Source organism: Alexandromys fortis, unplaced genomic scaffold, assembly GCF_014885135.2.
Source record: "Alexandromys fortis isolate MF-2015 unplaced genomic scaffold, M_Fortis_MF-2015_v1.1 scaffold_161, whole genome shotgun sequence".
NCBI lineage: Eukaryota > Metazoa > Chordata > Mammalia > Rodentia > Cricetidae > Alexandromys > Alexandromys fortis.
The window spans coordinates 170,096-183,374 of NW_026068073.1; the positions used below are offsets into that span (position 1 = coordinate 170,096).

At 49.6% G+C, this 13,279-nt stretch overlaps 1 protein-coding gene across 2 annotated transcripts in view; it reads right to left on the minus strand.

Moving 5' to 3' along the window:
* The window catches only part of LOC126488127 (nodal modulator 1), a 55,452-nt gene that overhangs the window by 36,329 nt on the left and 5,844 nt on the right, over positions 1–13,279 (minus strand). For both annotated transcript variants that reach the window (XM_050121337.1, XM_050121336.1), the window contains exons 4-11: positions 10,901–11,001; positions 9,831–9,937; positions 7,511–7,583; positions 5,089–5,241; positions 4,489–4,626; positions 3,538–3,627; positions 971–1,076; positions 658–808 (exon numbers count right to left, since the gene is read on the minus strand). In XM_050121337.1, coding sequence (XP_049977294.1) covers positions 658–808; positions 971–1,076; positions 3,538–3,627; positions 4,489–4,626; positions 5,089–5,241; positions 7,511–7,583; positions 9,831–9,937; positions 10,901–11,001 — 919 coding nt within the window. The remainder of the gene's footprint in view (positions 1–657; positions 809–970; positions 1,077–3,537; positions 3,628–4,488; positions 4,627–5,088; positions 5,242–7,510; positions 7,584–9,830; positions 9,938–10,900; positions 11,002–13,279) is intronic.

Sequence of the window (13,279 nt, forward strand, 5' to 3'; positions counted from 1 at the left end):
TCATCCAAGAGAGGCTTCTACATTCTTCTTTCTTCCTTCCTTCCTTCCTTCCTTCCTTCCTTCCTTCCTTCCTTCCTTCCTTCCTTCCTTTCTTTTGGTATTTTGAGACAGGGTTTCTCTGTGTAGCCTTGGCTGTCCTGGAATTCACTCTGTAGACCAGGCTGTCCTGGAACTCACAGAGATTCTCCTGCCTCTGCCTCCCTAGTACTGGGATTAAAGGTGGATTAAAACACCACGCCCAGTTGTTTCTACATTCTTAAAACTTGCACACAGCCGTGGGTTGGCTAGTTTATGTCACTTCACACAAGCTGGAAGCCTTTGGGAAGAGGGAATCCCAGCGGAGAAAATGGTCCCACCAGATGGGCCTGTAGGCAAGCCTGGCGCTCATTTTCTGGACTGGTAACTGACGTGGGAGAGCCCGGCTCACTGAGGATGGTGCCACTCTTAGGCACGTGGTCTGGGTATATAAAAAAGGAGGCTGAGCAAGCCAGTTGTTAGCCATCCATGGCCTCTGCTTCAGTTCCTGCCTCCAGATCCCTACCTGACTTCACTCAGTGATGGACTGTGATATGGAAGTGTTAGCCAGATAAACCCTTCCCTCCTCAAGTTGCTTTTTGGTCATGGTCAGTAGTCACCCTGACCAGACAGCACACTTACCCAGTAGCAATGAGGTCTGCCAGCTGCGGAGTGTTAGGTGCAATTTTGATGGTGACCATCTCAAAGTAGAGATGCTCCTTCTGAGCATGGATGGTGTACGTCCCTGTCGTTATGTTCTCTAGGCGGAAGGAGCCGTCAGCTTTCGTTCTGACTGTGAAACCAAAGCATGTGAATCAAAGAGAAGCCCAAGCTTGTGTCCCATGGAGATTCTGTCCCTTGGGTCTCTATCGTTCCAGGATTCAAACGGAGCCTTTGAGCACACTCAGGACCACCATGCCTGCCCACCTCTAACCTGTTGTTCAGGGTGACTAACCTTTAATCTGGTTGTTCAGGGTGACCACAGCCTCTGGAACACCTTCTCCTTCAGGTCCGTTCAAGACCCTCCCAGTGACAGAGAAGCCCATGACATGGAACACAGGCTGCAAAGTGAAGAATAGGTGTTCACATGCCCAAGACACTAAGACCCCTTCCTGGCCAGCACCACAGCTCCACGTGTTGGCCCTTGCAGCTCTAGTTCCAGCCAGGCCCCTCCCCCTCACAGCATCCATCCTCTCAGATGCATTTCCAATGCGTGAACGGTCACCAGAGCAGAATAAAAACAGCCGCCAGACTCGCCCCCCAAGCCAGGTTGCTGCTTCTGGCTTGTGGGTTTCCCCAGCTTTGCCCTCTCCTGCTCCCTCCGCAGCCCCATCCACATGTCCCCACTTTGGTGAATCCCACCTGTCTCCAGCCTCTCAAATACAAGCCACCTTGTCCCACAGGATCTCCTGGGACCCAGCCTGTCCCCCAGAATCTCCTGGAACTCCAGCCTATCTGTCCCCTGGTATCCCCTGGGACCCTAGCTTGTCCCCTAGCATCTCCTGGGACCCCAGCATCTCCCTAGACCACCAACCTGTCACCCTCAACATTACTTGTGACCCACAGCCTTTCCCTTCACCCATAGCATGTCCCTTCAGCATCACCTGAAACCCCAACCTACTCCACCAATATTATCTAAGATCAATGACCTACCCTCCCCTTTCAAAGTCCAAGAGCCCACACCTAAGATCCCAGGCCAGATTCCTTCAGTCCACACTTCCTCTGCAAAGTCTCTCAACACACAGCCCCATGCCTTGTCTGTGTGTGCCCTGTCTGCTCCAAACACCAAGACTGGGCTCTCCTGGATAGCACTGAGCTCCAAGCCCCCCACCTTTGGTTTCTCAGGTGAGCTATCTGGGTGCGATATCACCAACCTAATTTTCTATCTTCAAACTCCTCAGCATCTAAAAGGCCCAACTGATTCCCTACATCTCATCCCCCTCTGGTTAGGCTCAGTGGAGCCCGTCCTGCCTCAGCTACACGCTACAAAGTACGCATTATTTGAAAGAGAGCTTCAAAGTGGCAAAACTGTAGCCTGGCACGACAACACACCCTTGGACTGCAAGCACTGGGTATAACTGTGCAGGGCATGGTGGCACTTGGCACCCAGGCAGTACACGCCTGTGATCTCAGTACTCAACTGGCTAAGCCAGGAGGATCATAGTGACACTGTCTCAAACCAAAAAAGGAAGAGTGTGCAGAGGGGAGAGGAGGAATAAGAAAATGGTTTCCTTTTGATTCAGGGATAATCTTCTGAAGGTAAGAGCTGAGCTGGCTATATGTCCACTTATCAATTCACATAGCCAACAGACGTTTTCAACGCTTGCTACGTGCCAGGTGCTTGAAGCACACAGATGAAATGGGGAAGCTTCCCTGGCCTGATGGAACATTTTAGGCCCTCACTTGAAACTCTACACACTGCGGTTAAAGCCTGCATCTGACCACTGTCTGGTACTTTGCCCAAGTACCTGTCACACCCTTCCTGCAAGGTCAATCAATGCAGGCAATAGGGGCTCAATGTTCATTTTCCTGGCCTCCTGGATTTAGGTGTCCTAACGCAACCTTAGAAGGCGGGGCCAGCTCCCTTGACTGCTATCTTAGAGGGCTGCTTCTCAGTGCATTATAAAAAAAAATCCAAGAATAGCTTTTCACTAGCACAACTGGCAAGTACTCCTCCTTAGGCCACTTCCTCTATGTTGCAAGCTGCCAGCAGGGACCACTTCCATGTCTGTAACTAAAGACACAGAAGAACAATGAAAACACATTTATCATGTCTTCTGAACATCTCACCATCCCCTCTGAGGGCCATGCTCTCCTGAGTTCACATGGTTACTGCCCAGGCCAGCTTTCCTCATCACCTCTCCTCAGCAATACCCAAGTCCCAGCAGCATTGGAGAGAAGTGGCCAGCCAAGGTCTACACCATCAACTCTCCAAGCTCCGTCCTCCCCTCCACTACAGCTCCCCTGGCCTCCTCAGGGGCACTCCTGCCTTGAGACCTTTGCACTCACCACACATTTTAGGGATAACACCCCTTTAGGCAGTAGCCCGGTGTCACTTTCAGAGGGGACTCTTGATGGCACATGCAGCCCTGCGTCCTCATCCTGAGCTGCACAGCCCTTATTCTGTCCAGACAGTGTGTACACCTTCTAGCACACTGACTAACTTGCTTATCTAAACAGGCACTGGCTCTTCCCATCACAAAATGCAACTTCCAGAAAGACCATTGGCCACTTAAGCCCACACTGCATGGTCAATATGGAACAGAACCCAAAGCACAAGCCAGGCACTCGTGGGCAACCTCACTGAAAGAGCAGCACTGACCAGACTCCAGCTAGCTCTGCAAGATGAAGACACTGTGTAAGAGAGGTGGGATATCTAGTGTACCCCAGGCTAGGGCACAGAGTCCACGTCCTCCAACAGTCAGTCATCCTGGGCAGGATGTTGATGTGGACAAGTTTGCAACATCTGCGCCCAGAGCTAGGATCCCAAACGCCTGCCTCCAGGGCACTACGCAGCTTCACCTCGAGTCTCAGGCTGTCGTGCTCCACAGTGAAGTCAAGTCTGGAAGGTGCCACGTCGAAGGTGATCCTCTCTCCTCTGTAGAACGGCACCTAGAAGGAGGGGTCTGGTGATTATGAAGAATGCACCGCACAATTCTACAGTCAGTATTCACCTGGGCCTAGCAGCCAACATAACCCAGAGGAATGTGAGTCCCAGCTGCTGGTCTAATGTGCTCCATGTCTCATGTCTCATGTCAGTTTGAGCTGTGATCCCCAGGGTATCCCCACTGAGCTGCTCAGATGCAGGAGTGCCTGCAGTGCATGATAAGACATCTTGTGGGCAGGTCCAAGTCTGAACTTGAGATCCACTGCATTCCACACACACAGTACAGACAAAGAGACAAAAGCTGATGGCAAACTCAATAGTGTACTCAGATTTTAGAGTGTTTTAGATATGGGTTTTTAGCTTTAGGGACACTCAATCTATCCTTGCTTGGCTGAGTGCTCATGGATACAGGCTCACCATTTATTTAACTATTCAATATCTACTACTGATTTGGATCTGAAACGCCCCAAAATCCTATGCACTAGCAGGCACGTCCAACACGCAGTCCATGTGCCACACGTGTCCCAGGATAACTGTGGATGTGGCGGTAGGAGGGCCGTGCTGCCAGGTGAAAAGGCCGCTCCTGTGCTGGGACATGGCAGCACCTGTAGGAAGCAGGGCCTGAAGGAAGTGAATAGATTTCCTCTACCACAGGCTTCAACCACACCCTACTGCCTCACCTCAGTCCCAAAAGCAAGAGGGTAATCAGCCAGAAACTGAAACCATGATCCAAGATAAACCTTTACTCCTTTTGGTTGGCTTAGATGACTCACACAACGCCCAAAGGGTGGGGGCTTGTCTCATGCCAGTATCCTGTACAGAGAGAAACCCACTCACTCACCACAGTGTAGCCCCCACTCACTCACCACAGTGTAACCCCCACTCGGCAAGGAATAGAAAGAAAACGAGCCATCTTCTTTGGAGACCGCATAGCACAGATAAACCAGGCTCTCATCTGGATGCTGGAACCCGGACACCGGGGACACATTGCAGCCCAGGACATCCTATGTCAGGAAAGAAGAAGTTTCCATGTTCCGATTACCCAACAGCCACAAACAAGACCAGGCCAGCTTCTAGAGGTCAACGCATGGGTTTCTTGCAAGAGGTTAATTTAAGCAGGCAAATGGAACACAAATCTCTACACCCGGCCTCAGAAGTTAAAAATGGGCAGTCTTCCTAGGAAAACTGGTGAGGCATCTCCCCAACAATAAGAAAACTGGCCAAGGAAGAAAAGTGACACACCCAAGATGCCACAGAGCAACAGGTAGTAGAACCTGATACTGTGTGAGCCTGGCCAGAACCCAAGCATCTCCCAGCTCCACGGCCTCGTGGTGCAGACAGTCCAAGAAGATATGGTGTTCTTAAACATCCAGGTCACAAACCAAGCACTACTGGTATGGTCAACAGCAAGCCCCAACCTGCCACTCCCCACCCCCGATCTTGGTTCTTTACTTTTCTATGCTTACCTCTTTGTTTACTAAAGAAGAAAAGAGCAGAAATTTCACCCCTTTCATGGGCTCCCCGTCACTGCGGACAGAGCCAGACACGTTATAGCCAGCCACTACGAGGGGACCGGCTGCATGAGCATTGGAGTTCGTCACCCTCACCGTGGTACTTGCCTAGAAGAAGTAGGAGTTCTTAGTTCAACAGTGCTAAACCCTGACAGCCCAACACAGGAGTAGGAAGAAGACTGTGAATCTGAGGTCACCCTGGGATACAATGTGACAGTCTCAATAGGAAATAGACAAAAATAATAATAAGTCCTTCCAGAACACTTAGCAACACAAGGACATGTTTAAATTTTTAACTAAAAAGGCAGTATGAACATAGAATTCATAATAAAATTACAGACACAGTTATCCCAAACTCAGACAGCCTCAGGTACCCAGTTCCTTTATAACAGCATACTGCGTGTACAGAGGCTATACACATCTCCCGAATACTAAACCTCCATTAGTTTCCATATCCAACACAACAAGCAGTATTTACCATTTGAGAATCAAGAATAAGAAAAATGTCTACGTATATCCAATCCATAGCTGGTTGAATCTGAGACTGGCTGAAGCAATGAATATGGACGGCTGGCTGCCGAAAACAACGCAGCCACTGTGTGTTCATGTGTTAAGTGCAGATGCGCATGTCATGGAGTGCATGTGGGGGTCAGAGGACAACCTGAGGTGGCAATCCTAGCCTTCCTTCCACCTTGCTTGAGGCAGAGCTGCTTGTGGTTTCAGCTGTGTACACCAGTCTGGGAGGCCCGGGAGCTAAGGGATTCTCCTCCCATCTCCCCATGGAGCACTGGGATTGCAGACAATCTTTCACGTGGGTTTTGAGACCGAAACTCACGCTGTCAGGTCTGCATGGCAAGCACTACCCACTGAGCCCTGCAATTTCTTCTTTTCTATGTGAAGTGGATGAAAGAAGTGTGAGATGGTGACCCCACACTGACGGATCCTTCCTTCACGTCCCTCTCACAGTCCAACTTCTTGTTTGTTTGTTTTTTGAGACAGGGTATCTCTCTGTAACCACCTTGGCTGTCCTGGAACTCACAGAGATCCACCTGCCTCTGCCTCCGGTGTACTGGGATGAAAGGCGTGTGCCACCATCACCCCACACTTCTTAAAATAGAAATATTTATTTGTTGGGGGATGGGGCCATGCCATAGCACATATGGGAAGTTGGAGGGCAACTAGGATCTCTCCTTTCACCATGTGGGTCCCAGGAACTGAACTCGGGCTTTTAGGCCTGGCAGCATGTACCTTTACCCTGAGCCATCTCTCTGACCCCTCCAATATGTGTTTTAATGAGCAGGCTGGTTTTCCCTTTCTGTTGTAGAGTGGCTTCATATGGACAGAATGCAATCCCCAGACACTGAGCAATGCCCCTGCTAACCAAAATCTGACAGAGACAAAGCCAGGGCTAGAGCCCCTACTCCCTCAGGGTATCCAACACCCCATGTTGACAAAACAGAACCAGGGCCAGAAGCACTGACCCTGCCAAGTAACTGTTAGCCAAACTTATCATACCATGCTCTGCTTTATTATTTATTTGTATTCAAAAACATTCAATTACTATAATATTTTAGAATCAGCCTTTATATGACATTTCAAGTACTTATAACCTTTTAGATAGTCTTTGTTTTTTGTTTGTTTGTTTGTTTTGTTTTTTTTTTTTTGAGTTAAGGTCTCACTCTATTGCCAAGGCTGATCTAAAATTCACGATGGAGCCCAGACTACAAAACTCACTGTAATCCTTCTGCTTCAGTGTCCCAGATACTAGAATTACAGGCACAAGCTATCATACCTTGCTTAGACACTCTTCCAATGAACACTGCTACTGCTCAGTCATGTCTGATTAAATTTTCAAATACCAAGAAGAATAAAGTTGAAAATTTCAACCAAAAAGGAAATCACTGTTGTTTCTTTCCTTGAAACAAGAAGTTTCCTCTGGCTCGCACGCTCACTGCTGCTGCTGCCACTCAGACAAGAGCTGACACTCAGCTATGACGACACCAACCCATCCTCCCTGAACAATCATAGACTGTGTGAGATCTCCCTCTCCCAGGGAATGTGGACAATAGGCCTCTAGAATATTAGCATATTATCGATTTCTGTTTTAGACAGAAAAAGAACAAACTTCACTGGGAATTTCTGGTGTTGACTTAGCTCAATACAGTGACAGTGGATGGCAGAGAATGTCACAACTGTCACCTAAAGAAGAAGCCAAAAGCAGAGGCACCCACTGTGGCAGTGGAGTTTTCTCTTGTAACACCTACTTCTTCAGCACCCTGGTTCTTTCAAGGTATCTGGAGAAAACTATGACTTATCCCAAACTCATCCCCACAATTGCTTCCAAATAGCACACCCACAGACGTGGGACAAAGCTTACCTCCTTCAGAGCCCAGGTCGGATGAGTTGCAAGGATTTCATAATCTCCAGGAAGAACTTTAAAAAATGCAAACCTGAAACACAGAATAGCACATCACTTAACCCAGGTTTTAGACAGGGACTATGCGGGAATTCTGTAGGCTTCCAAGAGCTACTCAATCCAGTTCTGTCCAAACTCACTCACTGAACACTCCCCACGTGCCAGGAAGCAAGGAAAGCCACTCTGCACACTGCTAGCACACAGTGAGCCAACACTCCCAGCGGCTCCAGGAGTCCTGGCGTAAGCTCACAATAATCAGCAGGCTTGACTGACATGAACAGGGATGGGGAGGAGGAGAAAAAAATAGCTAAAAGCTAAGGAGTGGGAAGGGAGGAACTGTGCCCCAGGCTGGGGCAGATGGCTAATACAGAGTGGCCCTAAAGCCAGGCATAGTGACATGCACCTGTAATTCCTGTATTCAGGAGGCCGAGACAGGAAAGCTGAAAATTCAAGGTAGGCGCCAGAGAGCTGTCTCATGGCTAAGAGCACTGGCTGCTCTTCCAGAGGACCCAGGTTTGGTTCTGAGTGTAGGTTACCCCAAGTCCAGAGGATGCAATGCCCTCTTCTGAACAAGGTCAGTGACCTCTCTCGCAATGTGACGAAGCCATCGGCCAGTAAGCGGACTTCTAGAGACGCTAGATGAGCTAAGGCCATGGCCAGTTGAGACGGGACTGCAAAGGCTACAGCCAGAGCCATACCAGTTCCATCTGAACAAGGCACCTGCCAATCAGAAGCTAATTTTGCTACAAGGAACTTACTACAGGCAGTAATTGCATTCTCCCGCGGTCTATGAAACGCTGTCCGGACAGGGCTTGAGAACTACCTTGCTACAATAAAGCTAAAGAGGCTACTGGTTTCTGGCACTGTTACTTTAGCCTTTCTACTCCCCAGGTCCCAACATGCGCTCCGAGCACTGCTTAAGACAGTTCAGGGCAAAGGAGCTTAAGACACCTCCTGGTCAGGTCTGCAACAAACTACAGCTGGGGCATCCTTCGTTTGAACATCAGGAATGCAAGATCCAGAACTTTTTGAGTACCAATATTATACCACAAAAGTATAAAATTCTATACCACTGAATTGTTTAGTGTAGTAATTATTTAAAATTCTGGATGGGTACTGCAGCCTGCATGCTTAAGACACGCACAGACGAAATGAAGTCCATGTTCACATGTCCCTGAAGGCACGCGTGCCACAGTCTCAGTTCCCAGTACAGGGTTCAGAGGGGTTTGCCTAACCAACAAATCAGCCGTTGATGGCTTCGGGATGGGATGAACCATTGGGAAGTGTTGGGGGAACACAGAGGGACAGGCCTCAGAGAAGAAGTGTGTCACTATAGGTAGGGGGTGGGGCCTCAGTGCAGGAAGTGTGTCACTGGGGCAGGGGGCCCAGAAACATGAAAGCTAAATGCCCATGGTCTGAAACCATGAGTCAGAAAGAGCCTCCCTCCTGTGAGCTGTGATTATTAGCACTGAGAAACTAACACATTGTATGTATGAAAACATTCCAAATTCTGGAAACCGAGGCCCTTCTGGTCCCAAGAACTTGGCTGAAAGACACTCAGTCTAGGCTGGGCCAGGAAGAAGCACAGCCGGGTGCTACTCCAGACCAAGACCAGGCACTGATCAGGGACAGCCAATCGATGGCGACTTTGACGTTGGATAACACACTAGAAGCTGACTATTAGCTGCAGTTACCATGATGGTTGGGTTTGCAGGCTGAAGTAGCAATGCTCTAACCCAGCACGTCCCGCTACATACATACACACAGCTACAGCCGTGCTCGCCCCACGGCACAGCGCAGTAAACAGCTCTACATTTCATCCCGCAGGTTAACTAAACAGCCACCAGATCCAACTACAAAACGGTTTCCATGTAAATGGTAAAACGCTGTCTCTGAACCCTAACTGTGTTAGTCTGTGGTCAGCACACGCTCATTAGCACCACCTGGCCAATCTGAAACACTCACACTGGTCTTCCCAGGAACCTCTCTTTACCTTCATCTGTAAATTAGAAAAGCAAAGCAGGGGGGTCCCAAGCCAAACAGCAAATGGAGGAGCCCATTCAAACCAGCTGGGGCACAGCCTTTACAGACAGTGCCTGGTAATTAATTAATCACCACCTGCACAGTGGGTCAGATGACTCCCACTTCAGGGAATGTGGGTTCTGAAAGCATGAACTTGCTTAAGAGCCAAATCAGGGTCTGAGCCCACCCCCTCAACCCAAACTCCCCATGCCCACCAGCCTGGTCTAGCAGCCAGACTAGACTCCAGGACGCCACTCACTTTCCGCCAGGCTGCGTGACTGTGGACTGGATCTTCGCATCAGTGCCTGTGCTTCTCAGGGACACCTGAACTCCTGCAGGCCCCAGGGGCTGCCCTTTGCTGAGGACCTGTGAGAAGGAGGACGTCAGGACCCAATGGGCAGCTCAGCCAGCCAAGGAGCCAAGGCCCCTGTTTCAAGCTCCTGCACACAAAGTGGCACCTAAAACATTTTTCTTTGTGTCAAGGGCCTCTCTGAGGAGGATGTAGTCAGGACTGGTGAAGAGGGGACAGGACAGTAAAATGCTGCAACACTGAATGTAAGACAGCATGTGTACCACAGTGGGGCTGCAGGCTGCTCAGTGGTTGCTTAACAGTGAGCACTGCTCTTGCAGGGGCCTGGAGTTAAGTTCCCAGCACCCACATCAGGCAGCTTGGAACTGTTTTAACTCCAGGTCCAGGGTGATCCGATGCCTCTGGCCTCCAAGGACATCCACATTCAAATATACATATCCACACATAATTAAAAATCTTTTTAAAAATGTATCATTATTTTACAAACCTCTAAGAAAGAAAAATGCCCAAGATCCCCTCTTGCAATAAGAAACCCACAGAAGACATTTGAGGGCCTCACTTCCAGCACAAAAGAGCACTTCTAGGTCACACACTGGACCCTCGCCAGCAGAGCCCTCATCTCTACTTGGGGGTCGGTGGGAGGAAGAACGAGGACTCCACTGAGAATGGAGCAGACACACACACACACACGCACACGCACACACACGAAGCAGCACTCACTGCCCAGGGTGCCAGCACCTCACCAGAGCAGCTCCGAGAGAAGGGGTAGAAGGAGCTTCCCCGGAGGAAGTGCACCTCGCTCTCACACAGCAAGCACAATGACTCAGGTCCTGGGCATGTGCACCCCACCACAGGCCATCCCCCACAATCAAGCAGACCCCAGGCTGCCACAAAGCACAGGCCCCTGAAGCTCACTGTGGGTGACCTAAGAGCGCAAGAGCCCCACTTCTGTAATGGTGACAGGAGGTGGCACACAACAGAGCAATGTAGAGAAGAGCAGACAGAGCCTGGAGCCAAACCTTTCCATTCACAGAGAAGCCAGTGAACACAAAGTTGACGTCCCCGCCCTTCGTGCAGATGTCGCTCACACCATCCACATGCAGCTCCACACTGGTTGGTTCTGGGGAAAAATCAAGAAAGGAGAGGTAGGGACAAGAGACAAAAGGCAGCATGCATGCAAGGAACATACTTCCCAGCCAGACTCTTCTAAGTATTTCTAGAAGTAATGCCCTCATGTAATCAGAACTAAAATGAAAGCACAAGTCTCCTCCCACCCCGCAGAAGGAATGGGTTCCCCGAGTTCCACACTGCAACTGTATTGCTGGTGCATTAGTGTGCCTGCGGTCCATGTTCCAGTTGGTGTGTGCACAGGCATGTGGAGGCTAGCTGTCAGTGGCAGCTGTCTTCCTCTATAGCTCTCTACCGTGCTTTTAAGACAGGGTCTCTCACTGAATCTGGACCTGTCCATTTGCCTTGGCTGACTCTTGTCCCTAGCTCCAGCTCTAAGGCTGCAGACACACGCCACCACGCTTGGCTTATACAGGAAGCACTTCACCACCTGGGACAGTCTCCAGTGCCAAAGGACTCACTCTGGACCAGGCATCACGCCCAGAGCATTCTTCAAGGGACACAAGAATTTACCAAGAAGTAAACTGAGTCATGAAAAGGTTAAAGGATCTTTCCACAGAGTGTGTGACAAAACTCCAATCTCACATGCTGGCTCCAGACCTAAAGAGGACCATCAGCTCCATGGCAACAGGAACCCCACAGGAAGGACATGAGCAGAGCAGGCTGACTCAGTTTGACTACTAATTCACACCACCCAGCTTCCAATCCCTCACAAATGTGGCTGTAGAGGGCAACCATCTGATCCTTTAATATCAACACGATGCATTTTCTTTAGAAAACCAGAAGGTTCACAATAGAAAGTTGAGCTTTTAAAATACAAGGAAAGGGCTGGGGAGATGGCTCAGCCAGACCCAGGTCTGGTCCCCAGCACAGAAGCACACATCTGTGCCCAGCACTGAGGAGGCAGACACAGGGTTCCTAGGGCTCACTGGCCAGCCCGATAGCCAAATCAGTGAGCTCCAGGCTCAGTGGGGAGAAGTGATTGAAGAAGACGCCTGATGTCAACATCTGGACTGGGGTGGGGAGGGCTGGTTGGTTTTGGTCAACTTGACAGAAACCTAGACGAACCTGGGAAGAGAGAATCTTGATGGTCTATGGAGCACTTTCTTGATTAATGTGGGAGGCCCAGCCCACTATGGAGGACTAGCTATTGTGTAGATTTCCTCCATGGCCTCAGCTTCCTCAGTGTTGGTGCTGACCTGAGAATGTGAGCTGAAATAAACACTGTGCTCCCCAGGCTGCCTTTGGTTAGGGTGCTTTAGCACAACAGCAGAAACCCTAACTACACACACAGCAGAGGACATGACCTAGACACACACAATAAAGCATCATAAACAAGACTGGAAGAAGCCAGACACTAAAAGCAGCCTGTTTGATTTCATTTTGCTCAAGTTCAAAACAAAATGACCTAAATGGAGTGTGGTGGCTCAGACTCCAATCCCAGCTACTTGGAGGCTGAAGCAGAAGGATTACAGGATCAAGGGCCTGCCTGGGCAACAAAGAGTTCAAGGCCAGTCTGTACAACTGTATCACTCCGTAGTGAAATGAGAACACACACACACACACACACACACACACACACACACAGCAAAGCTGTTACAAGGGCTAGAGACACCACATACACAAGACCCTGGGTTCAATCCTTAACACAGAAAGAAACAGAGCACCTGTCATTCTAGAAGGTGAGGACAGGGTCACCTGTAAGTGCTACAGGTTAGTGAACCCTGCAGCATGAAATTCTATCGTATTAGCTGGAAACTAGGCAGGTGTGTGTACTTTGCAAAAATTCCCTCCATTAAAAAAAAGAAGAGTTGGCACACCTTTAATCCCAGCACTCGGGAGGCAGGGGCAGATGGTTCTCTGTGAGTTCACAGCCAGCCTGGTCTACAGAGTGAGAGAGAGAGAAGAAAATTTGAGTGATTCCGCTACATTCAGTGCCCAAATCTGGAAGAACAGTTCAATAAGAAGCCTAGACTGGAGGGAGCAGAAACAAGCCTCCGAGGCCATGAAAGTGACCTCTGCTCCATGGTCTGGCTGGCCCCCTCCAGTTTCCTGGGATGCCTCAACTTTACTGAAATAGGATTTCTCTGGGAAAATGAGTTACAGGTGGCCTTTTGCCAAGGTAAGGAATCCCTCGGGTGCCACTTTATAGACAGGATCCTCCACTGCCTGAAGACGAGTCTCCCCTCCAAAGAGCCATCATCCCCAGTCCATATACATCTGGATTCTGCAGTGGGGCAAATTTTACAACGTTTAAACACTCCCTTATG